At 35.8% G+C, this 23,419-nt stretch overlaps 1 protein-coding gene across 1 annotated transcript; it reads right to left on the reverse strand.

The window, feature by feature from the left end:
* Positions 1-3,709: 3,709 nt before the first annotated feature.
* LOC110102249 (probable calcium-transporting ATPase 8, plasma membrane-type) lies at positions 3,710-18,972 on the reverse strand. Its single transcript, XM_020830498.2, has 7 exons — positions 18,620-18,972; positions 10,928-10,982; positions 8,891-10,833; positions 8,659-8,814; positions 7,784-7,955; positions 7,407-7,705; positions 3,710-4,066 (listed from the first exon to the last, which is right to left on the reverse strand). The coding sequence occupies exons 1-7, from the start codon at positions 18,794-18,796 to the stop codon at positions 3,758-3,760; spliced, it is 3,111 nt and encodes a 1,036-aa protein (XP_020686157.1). The 5' UTR covers positions 18,797-18,972; the 3' UTR covers positions 3,710-3,757.
* Between the last annotated feature and the right edge of the window lie 4,447 nt (positions 18,973-23,419).

A 23,419-nucleotide genomic window follows, 5' to 3' on the forward strand; every position in this document is an offset into this window, starting at 1 on the left:
CATTCATCTTGTCAAGACGTTCAATTTGACTATAAGTTTATTATTATCAGAAATTGGATGGTCCCAAATTTAATCTTCTAAGTTTCCAAATCAATTACTCATATAGATTAGTGCTTGATCAAGATAATTTTTGATGAAAACCAATATAAATTGAGGTTACAATCAAAATGATCTCTCTCAAACTAGTTGAAATTATCAATTTAGTCCCTTAATTACTTAAACGTAAAGTTAATCACAAATTATGAGAAAAATGAGATTCATATAAATCAAAATATATAATTACTATCATTTATTTTGAAGTTCGACATGAAATTCACTAATTCTGGAGCAAAGCATTAAGAAATTACCCAATCATGTGTTCCTCTGGCCTCTCTCAGCCCATATGTTATCCCTGAGTAAATGCCAGCAGTCAGTCCTGCAATTCAATACCAGCTATCAATCCCTGAACATAAGCATCTTTTGCTCAAAATAAAAAAAAATTAAGGCTTCATTTGAGATAATTTTCTTACTGCTTTTTAAAGCAGCTTTTCATTAAAAAATATATTGAATTGGAAATTTTTTACTAAAAAATTATTTTAAAAAGTCATAAAAAAATTATCCCAAATAAAAGCTCAAGTAGTTCATATTTACAACAGATTATAGGATTAGTTCAACGTACGTAATTACTGATAAATTTGATGATTTTTAAATGTATTCTAATATAAATTATATTAAAAAGTTATGAGAATTTTGAGTACATACCTTTTAGACTTGTTCATGGTCATTTGGGATGGGGTGGTAACCATTGTGGGTGTGGGAAGGGAGTTTCGCTGAACCAACTGGTATGAACTTGAGTATCACAGCTATGATTAAGCTCACTGATCCAATTAGAACGCTGAGAAGCCATAATTGCCAGCTTAATGGAACTGTGTTAGCAAAAGCACCAAGGAACTCAACGATGATTACTTGAAAGACCAGCGTCGAGATTAGGACTACGGAAAAGATCCAGCTGGTAAAAAATCCTCGGAAGACATTGATTTTCTCCATCTCTCTGCTGTTTATTTCGTTGAATAGCTGATGGGTAGAGGAGACCAAGAGATGAAAATTGATGAATAAATGAATGAAGACATAGCTTGCAATAACAAAATCTTAGGGTTCGTTTGGGACATCTTTCTTATTGCTTTTTAAAGTAACTTTTTCGTACAAAAATTTTAATTTTTATTCTATAAAGCTGCTTTAAGAAGAAGCAAGAAAGCCGTCCCATACGAAGCCTTAATTAAAAGTCTAGAAATGAAAACAGAACCGGTGATTATAAAATCTAAATTTAAAAATCAAGGAGCATAAACATATCCTGATTAAGGAATGCCATTCCTGGCTGGAAGGAGTATCTGACACTACTGCGATTAACTACTCTAGCAAATATTCAGCTATGTAATTGCGACCGCTGACTGTTCTTTTTTGGGTTCTTTTTAATACTTAATTAGGGGTTTCACACTTGCAAATAAAATATCTATAGATTTGAACAAAGTCATAGTTGAATTTGTTAGTCCTATACTTCTGAGAGTCAACTCTTTGAATAAGTGGGAGAATTCTATATGAGGCTTGTTCTATTGATTTTTTTCCTTCTATTTTATACCATTTATAAATCTTGCTATTAGAAATGACTTTTTTTTAGGGGTTGGACTAAGAGGAAGACCTACAAAGACTTGGTTAGAAAAGTATTACAAAATATTTTTTTTATTAGATTTAAATGAAAATTTAACTTTTAAAAGGAGAAAAAGGACTTTTTTTTCCTAATTTTCATCAGATGTAATAAATAGTTGTTAAATTAAGAGTTTTGGCCTTCTATGTTTGGTGAGGTTTTGTAAAATTTTTTGGTATACCATAGCGCATCTGTTTTAGAATACTTAAACCATGTCTTGCATCAATCTATTAAATTTATAATATGTGATAGGGTATATCCTTTACATGCTTCTGTAACTCTGGGCTATCGATATCACAATATGCAGGCTACTACAAAATTACCTTAGGATATCTCACAATGAATGAAAAGATTATTGTGTAAAGCAAAACTAGTACACCTTTCAGCACAGTAAAAATTCAATCAATTAGTGTTTTCACTATTAGGGAGGCAATGATGATCACGAGAAAAGAAAAAAATAATATGCATAGAGAACAACAGATAAAAAATACAAGTGAGTTTACATAGTATGACAAGATCCCACTTCATCCACGAAAGCGTGAAGAGAAAAGTATCCACTACTCTAGAGATATACTAATATTTGTGAACTTGAGATCATTTTATTTCTACCTCGCTAGTATTCTTTCCCCCTCTCTCTATGTTTGATTTTATCCAAAAAATTGAGCATAAGTCCTCAACCAAATACAATCACCAAGTATAACGAAAAGCTTATGGCCTCTTATACCAGACCACCTTGGAGGTCACCAACACTTATGAGAATCATCAATTTCCTCTTCACTTGGGAAGGCTTCTAGTTTCAACTATTACTATTCGAACATTTACTGTTCAATGCCAATCACCCAATATGGAAATCTCATTGTATGACAAAGGTCAAGGTAACTATCATGTGGGCTCTAAAAATTCACACTCCGGACTCTCCGTGGTCCTTTCCTTTTGTTTGTTAGTGAGGAGAGTTTTAACGAGTTTAGGTTCCGAGGTAATTTTTCATTAGACATTGAGTTTTTAGATAAGACACTACTCAAAAATTTCGCTCTAATTTTACGAGAACTTATATGATAAGAATTCATGTTTCCTGTAGGCGCAAGCCCCTATAGTAAATTTCCCCTCTCAATAACGAGAGAAAACTTTCGATTAAGACTAGTCGTTAGAATAGAAACTTAGTACCCAACATATAATAGTCGTAGAATTTGATATTGAAAATTAAAATTTAATTATAGTGCACTTAAAGAAGATGGTAGGAGGAATGATGATGAACCCGAGTAAGATCCCATATTTCTGTAGTCTCAGGTCATTATGTTCCTTAGTTTACTTAGTCAGAGGAGGTAGTCGACCTAGCCTGATCGAAGGCTCATTGTCGGCTCCATGTGTTGTTTCGTACAACAGTAAATTGTAGATTTTGGGTGAATGTTTGCTTAAAAGGACAAATATGAGTCCACCTTAGCTAACAAAGAGTTTTGTGCCATAGCGATTATACCGAATTGATTCATTACTAAAGTGTTTAGAGTCGTTGGGGAGCATACGGGCTCTGGCCACGACCGTAATTTAGTGGTGCAACTTGGCGGTAAAACCAGCTGATCAGAGGGCCCCAATCATAACCGTTTACCTATAATTTTATTTGGTGGCGAAAACCAGTGGTTAAATGACACATGTCACGTCCTTACTGGCAAGAGATGATTTTAGAATGAATCATAGTGATATTCATGACTAGAAATTCGCTCTTTGTTGTAAAACCCGAAATCGACAATTTTAGGCGTCACACGCATTTCGATATGCTGCGATGAGATTTAAGTGAAATTTCAAAGTTAGCATATTTTGACGAAATAAATTTTATAAAATTCTACGCAAAATTGCGAACAAATTGATATAAAGAACATATATTGAATTTCACTTAATTCTAAAAAATTATTTTAAAAAGTCATAAAAAAATTATCCCAAATAAAAGCTCAAGTAGTTCATATTTACAACAGATTATAGGATTAGTTCAACGTACGTAATTACTGATAAATTTGATGATTTTTAAATGTATTCTAATATAAATTATATTATAAAGTTATGAGAATTTTGAGTACATACCTTTTAGACTTGTTCATGGTCATTTGGGATGGGGTGGTAACCATTGTGGCTGTGGGAAGGGAGTTTCGCTGAACCAACTGGTATGAACTTGAGTATCACAGCTATGATTAAGCTCACTGATCCAATAAGAACGCTGAGAAGCCATAATTGCCAGCTTAATGGAACTGTGTTAGCAAAAGCACCAAGGAATTCAACGATGATTACTTGAAAGACCAGCGTCGAGATTAGGACTACGGAAAATATCCAGCTGGTAAAAAATCCTCGGAAGACATTGATTTTCTCCATCTCTCTGCTGTTTATTTCGTTGAATAGCTGATGGGTAGAGGAGACCAAGAGATGAAAATTGATGAATAAATGAATGAAGACATTAAATGAATGAAGACATAGCTTGCAATAACAAAATCTTAGGGTTCGTTTGGGACATCTTTTTTATTGCTTTTTAAAGTAACTTTTTAGTTCAAAATTTTTAATTTTTATACTACAAAGCTGCTTTAAAAAGCATCAAGAAAACCATCCCATACGAAGCCTTAATTAAAAGTCTAGGAATGAAAACAGAACTGGTGATTATAAAATCTAAATTTACAAATCAAGGAGCATAAACATATCCTGATTAATGAATACCATTCCACATACTATCTATAATGTGGAATAGGCTCTCTCCCTTTGGCTGGAAGGAGTATCTGACACTACTGCGATTATGGTTAAGCATTCGTTGTTAATTTAAGTCATGTTTACTCCACTCCTTTGAAGGAGGGTGAAACTTGAATATTTGACTTGCGCAACATTCTTAGACCTTAAGATTATGAGGTCAATGTAGTGGTACGAGCACATGTATATGTTTAGTTTTAAAATAGGATTTAATATCAGCGAGCTTTTAATCCCCGTGTAGCATTCTCAGACGTCTGTGTTGCAGATTTAGCACGTCTGTCGGAGCACATGTGAGTCTATCGCACTTAAGTCTGGAGAATGATATTTTAATGTGCGAGGGAGATTTTAAAATATTTAAATATATTATTTGGCGCAAGTGATTATTGTTGGAAAGTGTGCAAGATTTTGTTTGATATTCGAGAAAGCCCGCTTGTACGAGAGTTGTGAATGCGATGGCGTGAATACGAGTTAAATTTTAGCTGTTAGAGATATCATTTAATTCATTTTGACCCCTTTAAGTTATCACTTAGCACAGCTCATATAGGATGTTTTCTCAATAGGCACTAGGAGATCATGCTCTTGTTGTAAGTAAACTACATCGTTCTCAATGAATCTCTCGTTGTCATTTGCAGGCAAGCTATTTGTCTGGTATGATAACTAGGCACTACGAATTCTTTGCTTTTATTTATAAGTGAATTGTAGTGTACTACACACCCCTTGTTATTTCTCATAGATAGACTACTATGCATTGCAAACTTCATTAATATCGTCCGTAGAAAAGTAATGATCATTCAAAGCCACCAGCTATTGCATGTAGGCAGACTTTCGTATATTCCAAGCTTGATTAATATTGCCTGTAAAAAAGTAGTGATCATTTGAAGTCAATGGTTATTGCCTGTGGGTAAGTTATATTCATCATAAGTTTACTAGTTTAATTCATAGGCAGATTGTCTGGATTGAGAGAGGTAGAGATGTGTATGATGGCTGTAAGGAGGTCTGTTCCTGCTGTGTGGAAGGGAATGTAGGTGTTGGTGGATTAGTAGAAAGTGTCAGCTATGATTGGGAAGAGGAATGGGTAGAAGCAGGTGAAAGTGTGGGCAAATGGATTGGAGACGTGGTGGCTTGGGTTTCAGAGTTTAAAGGGTTTGCAGTGTTTGGAGAACGAAGTTTGAGAGTTTATAAGTTTTGCACAGTGTGTTGAGTTGGAGATTTTTGTCATGGTGTTTTAGAGGGCAGGTTCTTGTTCAAAGTTTGTGTCAGACTCTAGAGAGTTTTGTTTGAGAGTTTGGGGAATAGTATTTGAGAGTACAATGTTGAGTTGTACATATTGACTAGTGGAAACTGTTCTTACTTCTCTTTCTTTTTCTTTCTTTTTTTATTTAAACAAAATCCTTGCCTACTAAAATGGTTTTCTCCACATTAATTGATTAATCAATCAACTAAACATTTTATGTTAATCAACCAATTAAATTTAAATTTCATTACTCTTAGATTTTTAAATTGCTCATGAATTTTAATTGCTCTCGACTTTTTAAATTTCCTCCTGGATTTTAAATTAATCAACTAATTAAAATTAACTAGTTAGAATTTGATTTTAATTAATTAATTTTGATTAATTAATCCAAATTACTTAATTACTTTTAATTAACCGATTAATTTTGATTAATTAAATGATTTTAGTTAATTAAATTTATCAAACTAATTAATTTTGATTAACTAATTACTTTTCATTAAATAATTTTAATTAAAAAATAATCAATTGATTAATTAAAATCCAATTTGCTCTCTAATTGCTTAAATTAGACAATTTCATTAGTCTCTTGAGGAATGTCGGCAGCCTCCCAACGTCCTCTCCCCTAGCGGGGAGATCAGAACGGCACTTGCCGATAATTTCTTCCTGGCCAAACCTAAGATCAACGACGTGAGATCTTCAATTTCATCCTGGTCGAATCTAAGATTGACAACGCAAGGGCTTCACTTGAAATTCTTTCCGACCGGACTTAAAATCAATGACACGAGGTCTTAGATTTGCACATCTGTTTGCTTTGCTCTCACTTTTTTATTATTATTATATATTTATTTCTTCTTGTACATGAACACTTATATCCATTTCTTATACTCACGGTTTGCAATAATCAGCAATAACTAGCAATAGTTGAGAGTAAAGTTGTGGGAACAGGAGTCGGATGACACATAAAAGGTTTAATACAAACCTTAGATGCACCTTTGAAGGCAAGTCGGCCTAAATTTTTTATCCACCTTTGCCTCAAAGAAAAAAAGTGTCTTTTAATAACCTAGAAGTTTTAACACTAAATCTATCTAAACCCTAAATACACGTTTCACCACCATCCAAATAACCCTTCTACCACCACCAAAAGAGGAGACCAAGCAAATTGCTGTTTTGAACATAAAGATCCTATAGATCCTAAATCACCTATTCTTGATCACTCAAAAGGCCACTTCCACGTTGTCAACATCTACTTCTGTAACTAGTTGAAAAGCAAGAAGTACATTTCAACACGAAGCAACTATCTCATCATATAATACTTAGAAATATTGGTTAACAAAGTTATAGGGTTTAGGCAAATGGCATACGAGTTAGATAACATATTTGTTGAGCTTAGGTGAAGTTTTTAGGAAAGCATGAGAACACATAACAAATATGTGTTAGATTTTGACTTCGCAATGAAATTTCGTGAGGAACTGGGCTTCACATCTAAACGTCTATAACACATAAAACTGTCTGGATGGCCTTTTTCACAAGTTCATAATGTACATTTTAAAGTTAAATTTTGTGTCATATGCCTTTGCGCAGGGTAGAATATACTCTGACGCCACCCAATTTCTAGCAATTTTCTATGATCACAAGAAAACGAAATACTAATAATAGAGTTTGGATCAAATACAGCATATTATTTAATCTACTAAAGATGGATCGGAGATTATGGGAAGGGAGTAATTTCAAACCTTCGAACTTTACCATCAATGTGGATAGAATACATACCTGGCAAAACACGAATGTATTGAATATGAAAGTGTTTAGAATGACATCGGAATCAGAACCAGTTAATTTGAGTAGACTCTTCCCCTTAAACATGAGAACTCCAAGAACCACCAATTGATAAACACTCTGGCCAGCGATATTCCTCCACATAGCCTTAGTGATGAAATTTTCACCACGTCCAGTGGGTGGTCTCTTCATCATGTCATCATTTGGAGGTTCTGTGGCTAATGCCAAGGCACCAAGCGTATCCATAATCATGTTCACCCATAGTAGCTGCACAGCAGTGAGAGGAGCATTCCCTGAGAAGTTGAATAAGTGATCATTCTTATGTGCAAAATAATCCAGCAGAAAAGCTTCCAAAATACTGAATAAGATACCTGTTATGCATGCCGAGACAAAATTGATCATAAGAGCAACCACATTAACCGTCAACTGGAACTGCACAAACTTTTGTATGTTAATATATACAGCACGACCCCATTTAGCTACATTAATGATGGTAGTGAAGTTGTCGTCTAGGACAATAACATCAGCATTCTCTTTTGCAACCTGTGTAAGAAGATACATTCAGATAAACATTTTTTGTGAAAATATGGAAGTAATGCTGCAGTGGACAGAAATAATACTATGAATCAGTTGAATAGGACCATATAGCATTTTTTTTTCCTTTTTCTTCCATATTGATCATCCTAGTTCTGTATTACGAAACCTTCCACCCTAAGATACCTTGTATTAATAAGATTAAGTAACTCTAAGACGTCTTGCATCAACAAAATTAAGCAATCAATCTTTTTGCATGGTATATATTCTCTCTCTAAACTAGTTCCATTCCCCAAATCAGCATTTCCACCATACTTTTAATACCGATTTAATTTAGATTCGGCAAGATTTTGATAAAAACTAGGACTATCAGGCGGAAGATGCCAAATCATTTTTTGATATTTAGATATCATAACCAATGGCCATTACGAAAGATAGGTATCTTAGAAAATTCAAGACTGCTAAAGTAAAAATAATGGAAAAAAAGATCCGCATATTGCATTAAAACAGATGAAGGCAGACTCCTATCTATTAACTCGTTCTAATACTTGACAACTCAAAGCATCAATTTTTTTCCATGGCTTGTGGTTGGGCATCCCAAACAATCCTCACAACCCATGAAATTATTAGGTAAAAAACACTGAAAATAATATATCCAGTAAATAAAGTTGAATGTCAGAATTTAAAAAACATTAACGTGTGGAGGACAGACCTCTGTGCCTGCAATACCCATCGCAAGGCCTATGTCTGACTCATGTAACGCAGGAGCATCGTTAGTTCCATCCCCAGTGACTGCAACAACTTCCCCCATGCTTCTCAGATTGGTCACTAAAGTATGCTTGTCAAGAGGCAACGAACGGGCCATTACCTGTTAAACAAGTTCATGACAATACTTATTTAGCTCATTCGGAGAATGGAAATAACCAGAAGTATGAGACAAATACCTGGAGCTTTGGTATCAACTCCTTCATCTCCTCTGGGCTCTTGCTGCGAAATTCAGGTCCTTCTATTGCCAGACCATCATCTGTCAATATGCCGCACTCTTTGGCAATTGCTTTAGCTGTATTAATATTGTCTCCGGTCACCATACGTACTTTTATACCAGCAGTTACACAAGTTTGAACTGCTTCCCTGACTCCAGGTCGCACAGGATCTTTTATTCCAAAAACAGCTATCAGTGTATAACCATCAGTAGAAATTTCATCTCCTTCTGAAGCTTCACCCATGTCCTTGTAGGCCAAACATAGTGTTCTTAAAGCATCACAGGCAAAGAGATTAATGACATCCAAGATAGTTTTTGTTTCTTTTTCAGATAAAGGTAAGGGATTTCCATCACAATCAAGGATCTTATCACACATCTGCAAGATAATTTCAGATGCGCCTTTACAGAAAGCTCGAGTTCCTCCATCTGGTAGTGACACTAGAACAGACATCTTCTTCTTAACCGAATTAAAGGGTTCCACCTTTAATCTAGTGCAATCTCGATGATGGGTAGTATCCACAACACCTTCCAAATCTAATCCAAATTCCAACAAAGCAGTTTCTGTTGGAGTACCCAAAATGGTATTTTTTCCGTCTTTTCCTCTCACCACTTCTGAGCCACTATTTTGGAATATGCACTGCAGAAGATTGCAAAGTACTTTGTCAGACAATGTAGCCTTTAAATGCTCCGAGGTCTCCTTACTCCTGAATGATTTAGATGCATCACCAATCCATATCTTATCCACTACCATGTGATTAGTAGTCAAAGTTCCTGTCTTGTCAGTACAAATGCATCCAGCAGATCCCATTGTCTCACATGCTGATAAGTGCCTTACAAGTGCCTTATCATTCATCAGCTTCTTCATTGCAAATGCAAGACTCAATGTCACGGCCAAAGGTAATCCCTCCGGAACAGCAACAACAATTATGGTAACAGAAATCGCAAAGTAATTCAATATTAATAAGGCATCATCTGGGAACCATTTTAACAAGCCAACATGAATTGCCTTATCAACCAGAAACCTGGCTAGTAGAACAACAAAAGTTAATGTGGCAAACACCAAACCTATCTTTCCAATGATAGTGGCAACACCATTAAGCTTCACCTGCAACGGTGTTTCATTGTCTCCTCCCTGGCTCAAAGTTTCCATAAGTCTTCCCCATTCAGTCCTCATACCAACAGCAGTTACTAGCATTTTAGCTGACCCGTCTTGAACTTTAGTCCCAGCCAGCAGAAAAGGCTTTTCATGAGAAGCATAAACTGGATCAGTTTCTCCGGACAAGCTTGACTCATCAATTGATAGCGAGTAACCAGATATGTAAAGTCCATCTGCTGGAACCTGATCTCCTATTGACAGATGAACAACATCTCCAACAACCAAATCATAAATTGAAACCTTTTGCCTGTAGCCATCTCTAGTAACTTGCATAAAAATCTTTTTTTTCTCTTGGTCCAGGTCTCTGAACTGCAATGATTGTTTGTAATCACTGGCCGCAGTAACGGTAACTACTAAGAAGATGCTGAGAATGATCCCAAGTCCATCGTACATCCCTTTTGGCCACCCTTCGGTGGCAAGGCCCACTCCTACTGAAACTACAGCGCAAACCATCAGAATGATTAAGGTCAAATCTTGTAGCGCATCCCATACAAACATCCAGAAACTTCTAGCAGGCTTCTCTGGAAATTGATTGGCTCCAAAAATATTCTGTCTGATAGACAAATCACTAGACTTGATTCCATCTTCAAGTGAAACTGACAATTTTCTCGATATCCCGTTTAATCCTCCGTGAATTTTCAAGGTCTTTGAATTGTGTTCTCGTGCAATTGTGGCCAATTCATCAGGGTTAATGTAAAATCCAGCTTTTCTGGCCTCCTCAGGAAGATGATATTCAATATTATTTGCAGCTGCAAAGGGAGAATAAGTCAATTTTCTATAATTATAGTATCAGATCCATAACTACCAACACATCTCTATATTGAACTTTAACCGAGATCATACCACCAATAAATGTCAAAGCAGCTTTCTGCACATATAGAGCAACTCGAATCTTTTCCTGAAATAACAAAGGCCGGTAGTGTTAGAAAGTTGAGAAGACAACTTGAAAACAGATAATATCTTATATAATTCAAAATTTAAAAAACTTCAATCTTTAAATTTAGTTCACGTTCATATAAATTTAATTCACATAAAGGTTATAAATTTAATATAATAATTTATATTATATGGTTATATATAATTTACTCCTCTAGATTATAAACTAAATTCATATTATAAATTTGAATATATATATATCATTCATATTAGATCATCTATCTTTAATAAATAAATAAATAATAATTTTTTTATAGTGCATAAATAATAAATTAGATAAAAAAATTAAATATTATTAAAACAAAAAATTTATTTAGAACATAAAAAATTTATTTAAAAAATCTATATAAAAATATAGTATAAGCATTGTGAATTTGATAATTCAACTTAGATATTTAGTCTCACGTAACTTAAGAACTTTCTTTACTGGCGGACTACAATGGGGGCCTTGGAAGCATGAGCCTCGCCTCCACTGACCTAAACTATATTTATTTTAATATTAAAAAACTATATACTATATATATATTATATATATAGTATATATATATAATATATATATATTACTTCTATAAGTTAAGTATGTTTTAATTTTAAAACAGACAAGGTGTTAGTTCTGTGCGAAATCTAATTAGGTCGATCAAAATTGAATTGTACTGCTTTCAACGACCTCAATTCCACTCGGTCGAGCTCGTTGGGGGTTGTAGGGGGGTCCTCCCCCACACTAAAAGTTTTTTTCGTACAACTATGCAGCACTGCGACACTATTTTGTTTAACTGGAGGTAGACAAAGAGAGGAGCATCACGACACGGTCAAAACTCGCGCGCGGTGCCACTACGGGGCTGTTGGTATGGCGGGATTTGAGGCGGATGTTAAGGCCGGATTTGGCGAAATTCCAGCTCAACGGCCTAAATGCAACTCCAAAATCTCACGGCAAACGAAATCCTCCGTGGACGAAAATTCCGTCTGACTTCGCTCCTAAAATCTCCGGTTTCCGATACATCCTTTGGTTCGCGGATTGTACGGGATTTGGCCGAAGATCGCGCGAAAGGGAGAAAGTACCTTCAGCAGAAAGCAGAGCTCCGTTGTTGCTTCAGAATAAAAAGAATGATCGTAACTTCCGTCCAATAGGAATGGGGTAATGTGTGATGAAGGAGCAAAGCTCGACAGCGACGATGAGAACTCTTGAAAATTTTAGGTGCGAAGAGAACAACAGCCGAACGAATACAGGAGGAAAAGTAAAACCAAGACGACTTCTAATTGTTGAATAATTTAATTAATATAATTTAAAATATTAATAATTAAGTGAAATTAATTAAATAATATTTAAATAATTGATAAAATTATAGTTAAATACTGGTTATTTTCAAAATAATTAATAGGATTAATATGATCTAAAATTAAAAAATTATTATAAAATATTATAAATAATAATTAAAAATTAATTAGTATTAATAAAGTTTTGTTATATTTTATTTAAACTTTTCTTGTCGTGCTTTAATTATCCTAAAATGTATGTCAAACTTTTTAACCGCCTTAAATCCTAAAATGAAAGACCAAACAGTCACAAAGGATTTAACTGGATTTATCATGATGTTACTACAGTTTTCAGGATTTAACCCCTAGGATTTCGTAAATCCGGATTTGGAGGATTTACGAAATCCTACTTAAATGAAATCCTAAATTCTACCAAAACAGCCCCTACGACTCAAGCAGGAAATAAAGCTTGAAGCGCTACGGTGCTTCAAATCCGGCACAAGGACACTTTAGCCCTAGACTGCAGCACTGTTAGGCAGACTGTAGACAACCAGTTGAGGCATCATGGCACTACAAACTTGGTGTGTGCAATGCTACGAGATGGGCGGACAGCTTTCTTTCTTGTTTTTCATGAAGAGTTGCATCCCTTGGTAGTTTAAGTGAGTTTCTCTTTGCTTGATCATGTAAGAAAAAATGGTGTAAGAGTGAAAAGAGACAAAAAAGAATAAATAAAGAGAGATCTATACAATTTCTCTCAAATGTTCATAGTAATTTTTTGGTGTGAGTGGCTCCATGATTTTTTCCCTGTTCAAGAATTTTTCCACGTTAATTCCCGATGTCTTTTTGGTCACATTTCCCTCTTTTTGTGTTCATTGCATGATTTACCTTCCCCAACATAATGGGTGTGGTTTGCATTTTCATGGTTTAACCTTGAATTGGTGCTTTTGTATCCGGGGCTCTATCCGGTGGGCCACATATCAATTTGTGTTTCATTATCTATTATTTTTTGCTTAGATTATCATTAATAATATAAAATTTAATACCATAATTTCCTCGTCGGCCTATATTAGGTATTTTAAAAGAATAATCAAAATGAGAAAATTTAATGTAAACTTTTATTATATGGCATAATTTATATCTAACAACTTTGCTTCAAAAATACTGTGTTTAAAAAAATTTGAAATTTGCATCATAAAAAATTATATATATATATAAACCATTTAAAATGTATAATGTTATAATTTTTTAATAAAACTCTACAACTAAATATTTAAAATAAATGAGAAAATCATAAATTTATTTGTGATATAATAATAAAATATAATAATAATTTTTTTAATAATTTACAAAAAATATATTTGATATTTGATCAAAATAACTGTTTCACATAGAAAATTTTAAAAAAATACAACTCCAAAAAAATTAAGAGTATTTTGAAAATCATCAATTTGTGTTCCTGCTGATAAAAAAGTCCGTCTCCGCCCCTGACTTTCTCTCAGTATTTTGTATACATCTTTTTGGGTTTACAAGAATTAGGAACTTACGTGGAGTGATAGGGCTGCATAAAAATGCTTGGATGATCCTTCTTTGCCAAATAATTATTATAAGTTTATTGGCTATTAAAGATAAATATAAATTTAAAATAATTTGTTAAATTTATTATTTTACATTAAAATTAATAACAATTGAACTGGCCAGTTCAAAGACAAACAAAAAACCAGCGATTCAAATTGGTGTCAGTCCGATTTAATGCAAAGGAGCTAGTCTTTTAAGAAATATTCCCTTTTCTCTCTCAAATCTTTTTGCTATTGTAGACTAGGGGTGAAGTGAGCCAAGCCGACCGACTCAATAATGAGCTCGCGAGCCGAGCTTATTGAGCCGCGAGCTCGAGCTCAAGTTCAAACTTGATGAGGCTCGGCTCGCGAAGGCTTGAATGACTATTAGGAATTTTTAAATAATTATTATAAATTTGAATGTTTAAAATAATTAATGCCTGCAACCTACTAAATGCTAGCTTATATATATATATTAAAGTTATGTTTTCCAAGAATAAAAAGTTGAAGCATTAACTTTCTTTTTTTTTGGGAACTATTGTAATGAAAAAAAAAAAACAATAGCCACTTAATTAATTTAAGTTTTGGGAAACAACACAAGCTTCTTCCATAGCAATGTTGACAGCAAGTCTTCTTCTTCCTCTTACCCTTCCCGATGCGGACGTCTCCTTCTTCGTCTCGCTGGATTTTGCATTTTCACGGTAACATTAGATGAAAACGAGCTTGAATCGAGTAATCGAGTTAAGCTCAAGCTTGATATTATACAACGAGTTGAGTTTGAGTTCATTAAACAAGTTCAATTTGAGCTCGAGCTTTAGTTCGAGCTCATCGTGAGGTAAATGAGCTTAGCTCGATAGTGTCACTACTTGACTCGACTCGTTTACACCTCTACTGTAGACATGGGCAAATGCCCACCCTAAAATATATATATATATATATATATATTAAAATTTTGAGGAGATATTTTGTCACCCCTCAAAAAAAATTTTTTGCCCTAATTTTATCAATCCTAAGAGTCTTTATCCATCCCCCACAAAAAAAAAAAAATTGTCCACCCTTAAAAAAGAAGCTAGATCCACCCCTGACTATAGACCAAACTAGAAAGCCATTCACAGACGTTTAACAAACAAATGTTGTACTACAACAAATCCTTCTATTATCTAGACCAAATTCAACAAAAAATATGAAAATAATTAAGTATATTTTTGGCCAAATTTTGATATAGATTTAAATTAAAAACATGAAAATACTTTAAAATAAACATAATATATAAATAATTTAAATTATATAAATTTGAAATTATATCAAAGAATTTTGAGCATAACACAAATTTTGTTCCAATTTAGGCCAAATTTGGCAAAAGATATTTAATAATTTTATAAAAATCTTTTTTTTTTATTTATTAGCTTGATATAATCAATAAAACTAGAATGTCTCCTTCTAGGTTTGTTGCGTCCTAGAATAATCGCGGTGGTAGAGAAATATAAAGTTTAATGTCTTAGCTTTATACTAAGATCTAGCACACAAATAGATAAGAAAATAGGGATGTAGTATTCATAAAAGACACCAGAGTTTTTACGTGAAAACCCCTGAAAAAGGAGTTTTCACGGGGTCTGATCCAGTTTGAATGAATCCACTAGTGTTTGTAGTTGATTACAAATGAGGTCCTTCCTTGGGGGGAATGCCTTGGATTGATGTAGTAAATATATGTCATATATAATGCATTACATGGTGAGAATTGGAAGAATCAGTGCTGAAATGTTTGTTTGGTAGGCAGGACCATAATCAGCGAATGATATAGCCTGGAAGGACTATAATAAGCGGGCAATGGAGGTCAGAAAGACTGTAGTCGGGCAATGGTGGTCGGAAGGACCGTAGTCGTCGGGCGAAGGAGGTCGAAAAGACCATAGTCGAGCGATGATAGTCGGAAGGACTGTAGTCATCTGTCAACGATGGTCGGAAGAACCGGAGTCGGGGAACGACGGCGATTGGAAAAACAGTAGTCAGCGGGCGGCAGAGGCCTTAAAGATCATAGTTAGCGTATGACCCATTGAAGAGACCTTAGTTGACGGGCGACTAAGATCGGAAAAACCATAGTTGGTAGGTGACGTAGGTTGGAAAGACCATAGTTGACAATGATGGTCAAAAGGACCATGGTTGGAGGTTGATGTAGGTCGAAAAGGCCATAGTCGGGCGGCAGTGATCAGAAGGACCGTAGTCGGAGGGTGACAATGGTTAGAAAGACCGTTTTCTAGTGACGGATGTCGTAAGGACCATAGTCAACGATGTTGGTCAGAGAGGCCATAGTTAGCGACGATCGATGGCGGGTGGGAGTCCAACAAAGTCCATAGACAGTTGATGGTCGAGCGAAAGTTCGAAGAAAGTCCGACGAAGGTAGATTGCTGGGCATAAGTCTAGTGACAGTTGTGGCTGAGTGGAAGTTTGCTGACAGTCATGGTTGGGAGGAAGTTCGGCAAAAGTCCGATGATAGTCGGTGGTTGGGCATAAGTCCGGCGAATGTTCATAGCCTAGCGAAAGTCTGGTAATAGTAGGTGGCAGGGCGTTAAGTCTGGTGACAGTCGGTGGGCAGGGCGTTAAGTCCGATGATAATTAGTGGCCGGGTGGAAGTACAGTGACAGTCGGTGGTTGGGAGGAAGTCCAACAACGATCAGTAGCTGGGCATTGGTTGAGAAGGAACTTGTGGCAAGAGAGATATCAGATTTCTCTTCCTCTCCTCTCTTCTTCCCCTCCTTATTCCTCCATCCCTCAATGAAAAATAAAAAGTCTATTTATAATTTTCTGAGTGGCGTAGCCAATAAATATCGAGAAGATCAAGGTAACCTTGGGAGTGGTTCGATTGGATGACCAATAATGATTCTCTTGATCATACACTGTTTATCGAGCATTTGAATGCCTTAATGATGTTAGAATTTGACAATATTGGGCTCGTTGGATTCCTTATAGATCTCGTCGAGCCGATCGATTCGACTATAAGCATGTCATATTTGGAATTTATCTGATAGTCCAATTTATACTTTGAAGCTTTCGAACGTGCTTCAAGTCCTCGATTTGGTCCCATTTGGACTCGGATTGGATTGAATTTGGTGTCGTTAGGATCATCTCTTCGATACATTTAGTTCGACTATAAGTTTGTTGAAATCGGAATTTGGATGATCATGAATTTAATTATAGAAGTTTTCAATGCGAATTTTCATTGAGATTCGTGCTCGATCAAGAAATTTTTTATGATATATGAAGGTTTTTTCTTTTTTTGGAAAATTTCCTCTAGGTTTTAAATTACTAAATAATTTTTAAAATAATGAAAAATAATTAATCTAAATTCATAATTTTGAAAATTATATTATATTCTTCAATCAAGAACATTACCATTGAAAAGTACAGAGAAATTGTCCCAAAGACGTGGGCATCTGATCCCACCGCGAAAGCAGGCAGAGATTCTGGTTTTTTTTTTTCCCGGCAACCAAGCAGGAAGCTTCCTTGAAGCTTCTTGCCTGACAATCGCTCAATTGACTTATTCCGCAGCAAAAAGTCTGTTTCAGATTTCCTAGTTAAAATCATTAAACTTAGTTTAAAATTTTTTATAAAAAATTTCTATTTATTTTAAAATAAATTTATTGGTTTAAAAACTTCATGTTTATCAGAATTTTAATAACAATATCCTGATAATTTCTCCCGTATTCCCCATCTTCGAGGAGACTTCCAACCCATGTCCTTATTATACAATCCAATAAATTAAAAGCACGGAATAAAGGCAGATCGTACAGGCTATCCGTAACCCTTCGTGGTCCTAAACAGGGGAGCTTTCGGTTTTTATTTATACCTCAAATCATATTATTTTTACTTTTATTAAATATTGCATTAACCCGGCAACCGCCTACCGGTACAGCGGTGGTCAGCTGGGTAGAAGTAATTTTTATTTTCTGTAATGAGAGCACTTAAAAACAGATATTCTTAACGATGTGAAAAATAGCATTGGTGGTGGATTTCGATGCCCAGATGAAGGTGTATAGGGCAAAGATATTAATAGTGAGGATAGAGGCGAGTATGAAGAGGTGATGAGCACAAGGTGGCAAGTCGGAATCGGGTGGTGCCGTCGTCAATCTTAAGGGAAACTAATCTCATCACCGGCGGCTTCAACATCGGTTAATGGAAGAGTATCGCTGGTCACCTATCGTCGTCGGCGACTGTTTGCCTTCGGATGGAAGAACGGAAGGATGCAGAGAGCTGCGAGCCTGTTGACCGAAGAACTAAACTTATAGGATTTTAGGGGGTAAATGGGTGACAATATTGATAAGGTTTGGCACACAAAATTTATGACAAAGTCATTTTATCATTTTATATAATTTGTAATTACTATAAGCATTTGTTGCCCCTGCATTATGACCACTAATGGCAAAACACTTTTTTACTTTTTAACAAACCGATTCAGAATGGGCATTGGGCGGCCTGGATGAGCAGCAATAATAATGGCATAATAGTTTTAAAGTGTTGCCGGGAATCAGAAGGGAACACGATAGAACAGTAACATGCGCGTCGCTAGAATGCGCAGAACAGGATGATAAGCCGATAACGATTGGCATCCCCCTCCCCAAATCTCTCTCTCAAATCCCAAATCTCCATGCATCCACCCTCCCCTGCACATCACTAAACCATATTTTCGAAGAATATAGATCACGGGAAAGGGGTAAAACGAAAACGACTGGTTCAAGAACAAAAATCGCATCAAAGAACCAGATTCAAACTATAAGATAGAGAGAGAGAGAGAGAGGACCTGGATGCTGCGTCTGCGAGCCTGGTCCTCTGAACGCTTGTCAAGATCCGCAACCATGCGGAACCTCCGCTTCCGATTCCTGACGATCTGACCGACAGCGTTGCGCCATCGCCGCTGCACCTCCTCGGACGGATTCTTCGCCGGCAAATCGAAGTTCTCCTTCAGAAATCTTTCCATCGTCTCACCCCCAACAACTCTTTATCTCTATCTCTCTCTATATCTATGTTTCTATCTCCGAACTAGGTTTTATGAATTACAATCGATTCATCTTGCTATGAATCGTTTTTCGCCGGAGAAAGAAGATCACTAGAGCTCACGTAAGCGGCTGGGAGGTGGGAACTCAGAGGCGGGAGAAGAAATGACGAACTTGCTGAGCTTTCAAGGAAAATTTTTCTTAAATTGCATTTTTTTTTCTTGGTCTCGTCACCGCTGTGAGCTCACCTCTGGCCTCACTCTGCGGGCTCGCGAAGCTTGCTCTGAACGGAGGCACGTTGTTTTTCATTTTTTTAATGTTTTATTAAAAATTTAAAATATTAAAAAAACATATAAATTTTTTAATTGAATTTACTTTTATTAGATAGGCCGATAAACTTTTGGTAAATATTATTTAAAAAATAAATAAATTTTATGTTCATTTTTAAAGGCTGCAGAGATGGGGATGCTCAGATGGATGAGTGATTTTACCTTTAGAGATAGATATAAAATGAGCATAAATGTGAAAAGGTTGGAGTAGCTCTAGCGGAAGATAAGATTAGAGAGAGCCGACTTAGATGGTTTGGTCACATTAAACGGAGGCTTTTAGATGACCCGGTGGTTAAATATGTTATAAGAGTTTTACATTTTCCTTAAGTGGTGTTGCGAATCAGAACATTCATATGGTAGAGAAAAATAGTTTAATATCTGAGTTATGAACGAAGATCTAATACACATATAGATAAAGAGATAAGGGTGTGATAGCCATAAGGAACACCAAAATTTTTACACAAAAAAATCCTAAAGGGGGAAAAACCACGGGATCTGGCCTAGTTGAAATGATTTCACTAGTGTTTATTGTTTATTACAAATGAGACCCTTCCAATAGGAGGAAGGTCTTGGCTTGATATAGTAAATATCATATAGAGCACATTACAATGTAGTAATGAAAGAATTCAGTGATATGAGAGTTGTTCTCAAGATAATGCGAGTCTATTTATTTAGTTGGTAGGACAACTCCGGAGTTCGGAGAGACCTTAGTCGACGGGCAACATTTTTGAACTTTACATTATATTCATTAGTTCAAATCAAACAACTAAAATCATTCACTTGTATTTAGTTTACATTCATCTAAATAACCCGGTATTCTTTTTACTCTGCATTTCTTTTTTAACCAACCAAACAATCCCTTAGATAGTGATATATGTCATGAGCTAGGGAAAGAAGTCCAATAAACTGGTTGTGCTCATTCTATGAATCATTTTAATATTTCAGGAAAAGAAAAGAGCTCATATGAGCTGGAAAGTAGTGTCAATTTTTCTCTGAAGCATGATAGTCAAGGAATCATTTTGCAATTTGATTTTAATTATTTTGATGGAGAGATTGATCCTAGAACTAGATTATTGTACATGTGTTTTGATGAGATGAAATGAAATGTTTTTAAATTGCATTTTTATTATTTAGATTTCGTAGTAGCTCTGATTGATTGCATTTGTGATTGAGTTAAATCACAGGATTATGTTTTCAATCATTCTATTAGATCTTAGGGCATCACATTACGGTCCTCCATTACACGACAATGGTCCTCTAACCTCTATCACACGACTACAATCGTCCGACCTCCATCACCCGATTATGTTCCACCAACCTGTAATATTTTGATCATTATTGTATGGCTACTCCAACGCCTATTTACTTTATCACATATCATCATTAATAATGTCAACTTATGTCGTCACTTATATGATTGATGAATGTCGTCGACATCAACTCCGACTCCCAACTACAAAATTAGAATATAAGTTGGATTCCTGTCAAATAGATCTTCCAACTTCAACCAAATAATATATTAATTAAAATGTACCATTATATTCTCTTGAAAAGGGGCTTCACTAGTAATCAAATACAAATATTAGTTAAATCATTTTAACTATGACAGACGCGCGCTATTAGAATTTTCACATAAAAACTCTCATGTCCCTTATAATTCTTGTACTCCTCTCTTATTTATATGTGTGCTCAATCTTCATGCAAAGCTACGACATTACACTATTTTTTAATTGTTGTGAATATTCCAACACGCAACAAATAATAATCTTTTTAATCATTATTCGTAAACTCATTTTCTCTAGAATTATTTGTGTGACATTAAATAACATATATTTTTAGTAGCTTCTAAATTCAAAATTTTACAAAGCTACTATCTTTTTTTTTTTTAATTACGTTATAGTTTTAAATATTAATTTTTCATGCAGTAGTTAAAACCATCATATGACCTCAAATACATCTTTAAGGGTCTGTTTCAGGAATAATTATTACGTCCTCCGACCGGACGTAGAGGAACGTCCGATCAAAGGTAAAATCGTGTCAAAACATGAGAAATACCGAGCAATACCAAACAATAACGATGAATACCATCATGTGAAGACCCAATACAGAGTTATACCTAGCTATACAGAGTTATACAAAAAATACCGAGTTTTTCCTAGAAAAAACTCGGTATTTTTTGTATAACTCGGTATAGCTCGGTAAAACTTGGTATTGGTCTTCACAGAGCGGTATTTCTCGTTATTATAAAAAAATACCTAGCAATACCGAGCAAAAATGGAGGATTTTGCCTCCAACCAGACGTTCCTCTACGTCCTTTTATCTGCTTTTCTTGTATATCATAGACAACCACATCTCATTTAGCTACTATTTTCTTATTATTATTATATATATATATATATATTCCGGAAAGATATTATATTATTTTCTGGAAAGATATCGTATTATTATATAGTTGTTTGATTTAATATTATTGTAATAATATTTAAATCAATTAAATTTAAGGGTAAAAAAAATTAAGCCATTTGTTTCTTACAAGATTATAATATAATTTAAAATTATAATCACCATCAGTTTTAATGATATTATATTTATTTAAGTAAAATAAAATTTCATAACAGATGTTACATATGCTGGATATCTAAAGCAACTTACCCTTATTGTAAGCACAGCAATGCAAACACATCCCACATCAGCTAAGTGTATCCGCTTCTATCCGAAGCCTATAAATAACTCTGTAATCTATCTCTAAAGTGAATAAGATAATTTCATTTACTGTTTACCTTTTTCCTCTGTGCACCTTCTTCCTCACCGAACTACTCTATCATGGTATCAAGAAGCTAGATGGGGGATCAAGATTCTTCATCATCGCTCCCTCCCGCATCCACAATGGCGAACACCACGACCACGGCAGAGCTTGTTCTTCCGCCCACGCTCAAATTCATCATCTCTAATATCAAGAACCTTCTTCCTTATACTCTCACCGCCGACAATTACGCTCTCTGGCGTTCGCAAATCTTTCAGCACATCTCGGCCAACGGGTACGCTGCTCATCTCTCCGGCACCACCACTCCTCCGTCCGATCAAAATTCTGTCGAATACGCTCAATGGCGTCTCATCGACAGCAACATAGTTTCAGCCTTATTCTCGACGATTTCGCCTGCAATTCTTCCATACGTCATCACTTACTCCACCGCCACCGAAGTCTGGACTGCTTTGGAAAAACGACTTCAATCCTCGAGTCGATCGCGCATCCTACAACTTAAGAACGAATTGCACAACGTTCAAATGAATACCTCCACGATGCAGCAATACCTCGGCAACATCAAGAACATAGTCGACACCATCGCAGCTTCTGGCAGTTCCGTCGATCCGGAAGACATTATTCTTCACACCTTAAACGGTCTACCGGCCTGTTACAACTCCATCAAGACCTACATTCGGTCATCTTCCCTTCCAGCCGATCTCGATGCGCTCTACTCGCTCCTATGTAGCGAAGAAATTCATGTCAATCAAGAATCCAAGAAAGATCAAACTCAGGCTTCCGCAGCTCTCTACGTCAACAACTCCAATACATATCGGTCCAAGAACATGAAAAAGAACTTCAAATCTCGACCAAATTCAAACAAGAATCTTCCCGGCTCCGATCAAACCAACACTCAGCAGAACTCATCTGGCTCTCGACCAATCTGCCAAATCTGCAATAAGATAGGCCACTCTGCTTTCAACTGCTGGCACCGAACCAATCTCAACTACAACCCGTCGAACTCCTCCAACCCGCGTGCTCTTCTTGCTCAACCGAATCAAGATTCAGCACAAAACTGGGTTCTGGATTCGGGTGCAACCAACCACATGACGGCTGATAACACATCCATTCAGAACCCCTCGATCTACACCGGGCATGACTCTGTCTCGACAGCCAGTGGATCCACAATTCCGATCCAACATTTCAGTCAAGGTTTGCTCCCTTTGCCAAATACACCTCGTAAGCTTCGTCTCTGCCATCTTCTCCATGTTCCCGATTTAACTCACAACTTACTTTCCGTATCTAAGTTAACTCGAGACAATTCAGTCTCGATCACATTTGATTCTAATGGCTTCAAAATTAAGGACGTTCAGGATCAACAGCTCCTTCTTCGTGGTCACCTGCATAACGGCATCTACCAACTTCAGGTAGAACCGGACCTCGGACAGCAAGCCTTTCACACGCGGTTCACATCTCCGGCGATCTGGCATGCGAGACTCGGTCATCCGAACAACAAGATTCTGAATAACATAGGA

This window comes from Dendrobium catenatum, unplaced genomic scaffold (genome assembly GCF_001605985.2).
Source record: "Dendrobium catenatum unplaced genomic scaffold, ASM160598v2 fragScaff_scaffold_1083, whole genome shotgun sequence".
Classification (NCBI taxonomy): domain Eukaryota; kingdom Viridiplantae; phylum Streptophyta; class Magnoliopsida; order Asparagales; family Orchidaceae; genus Dendrobium; species Dendrobium catenatum.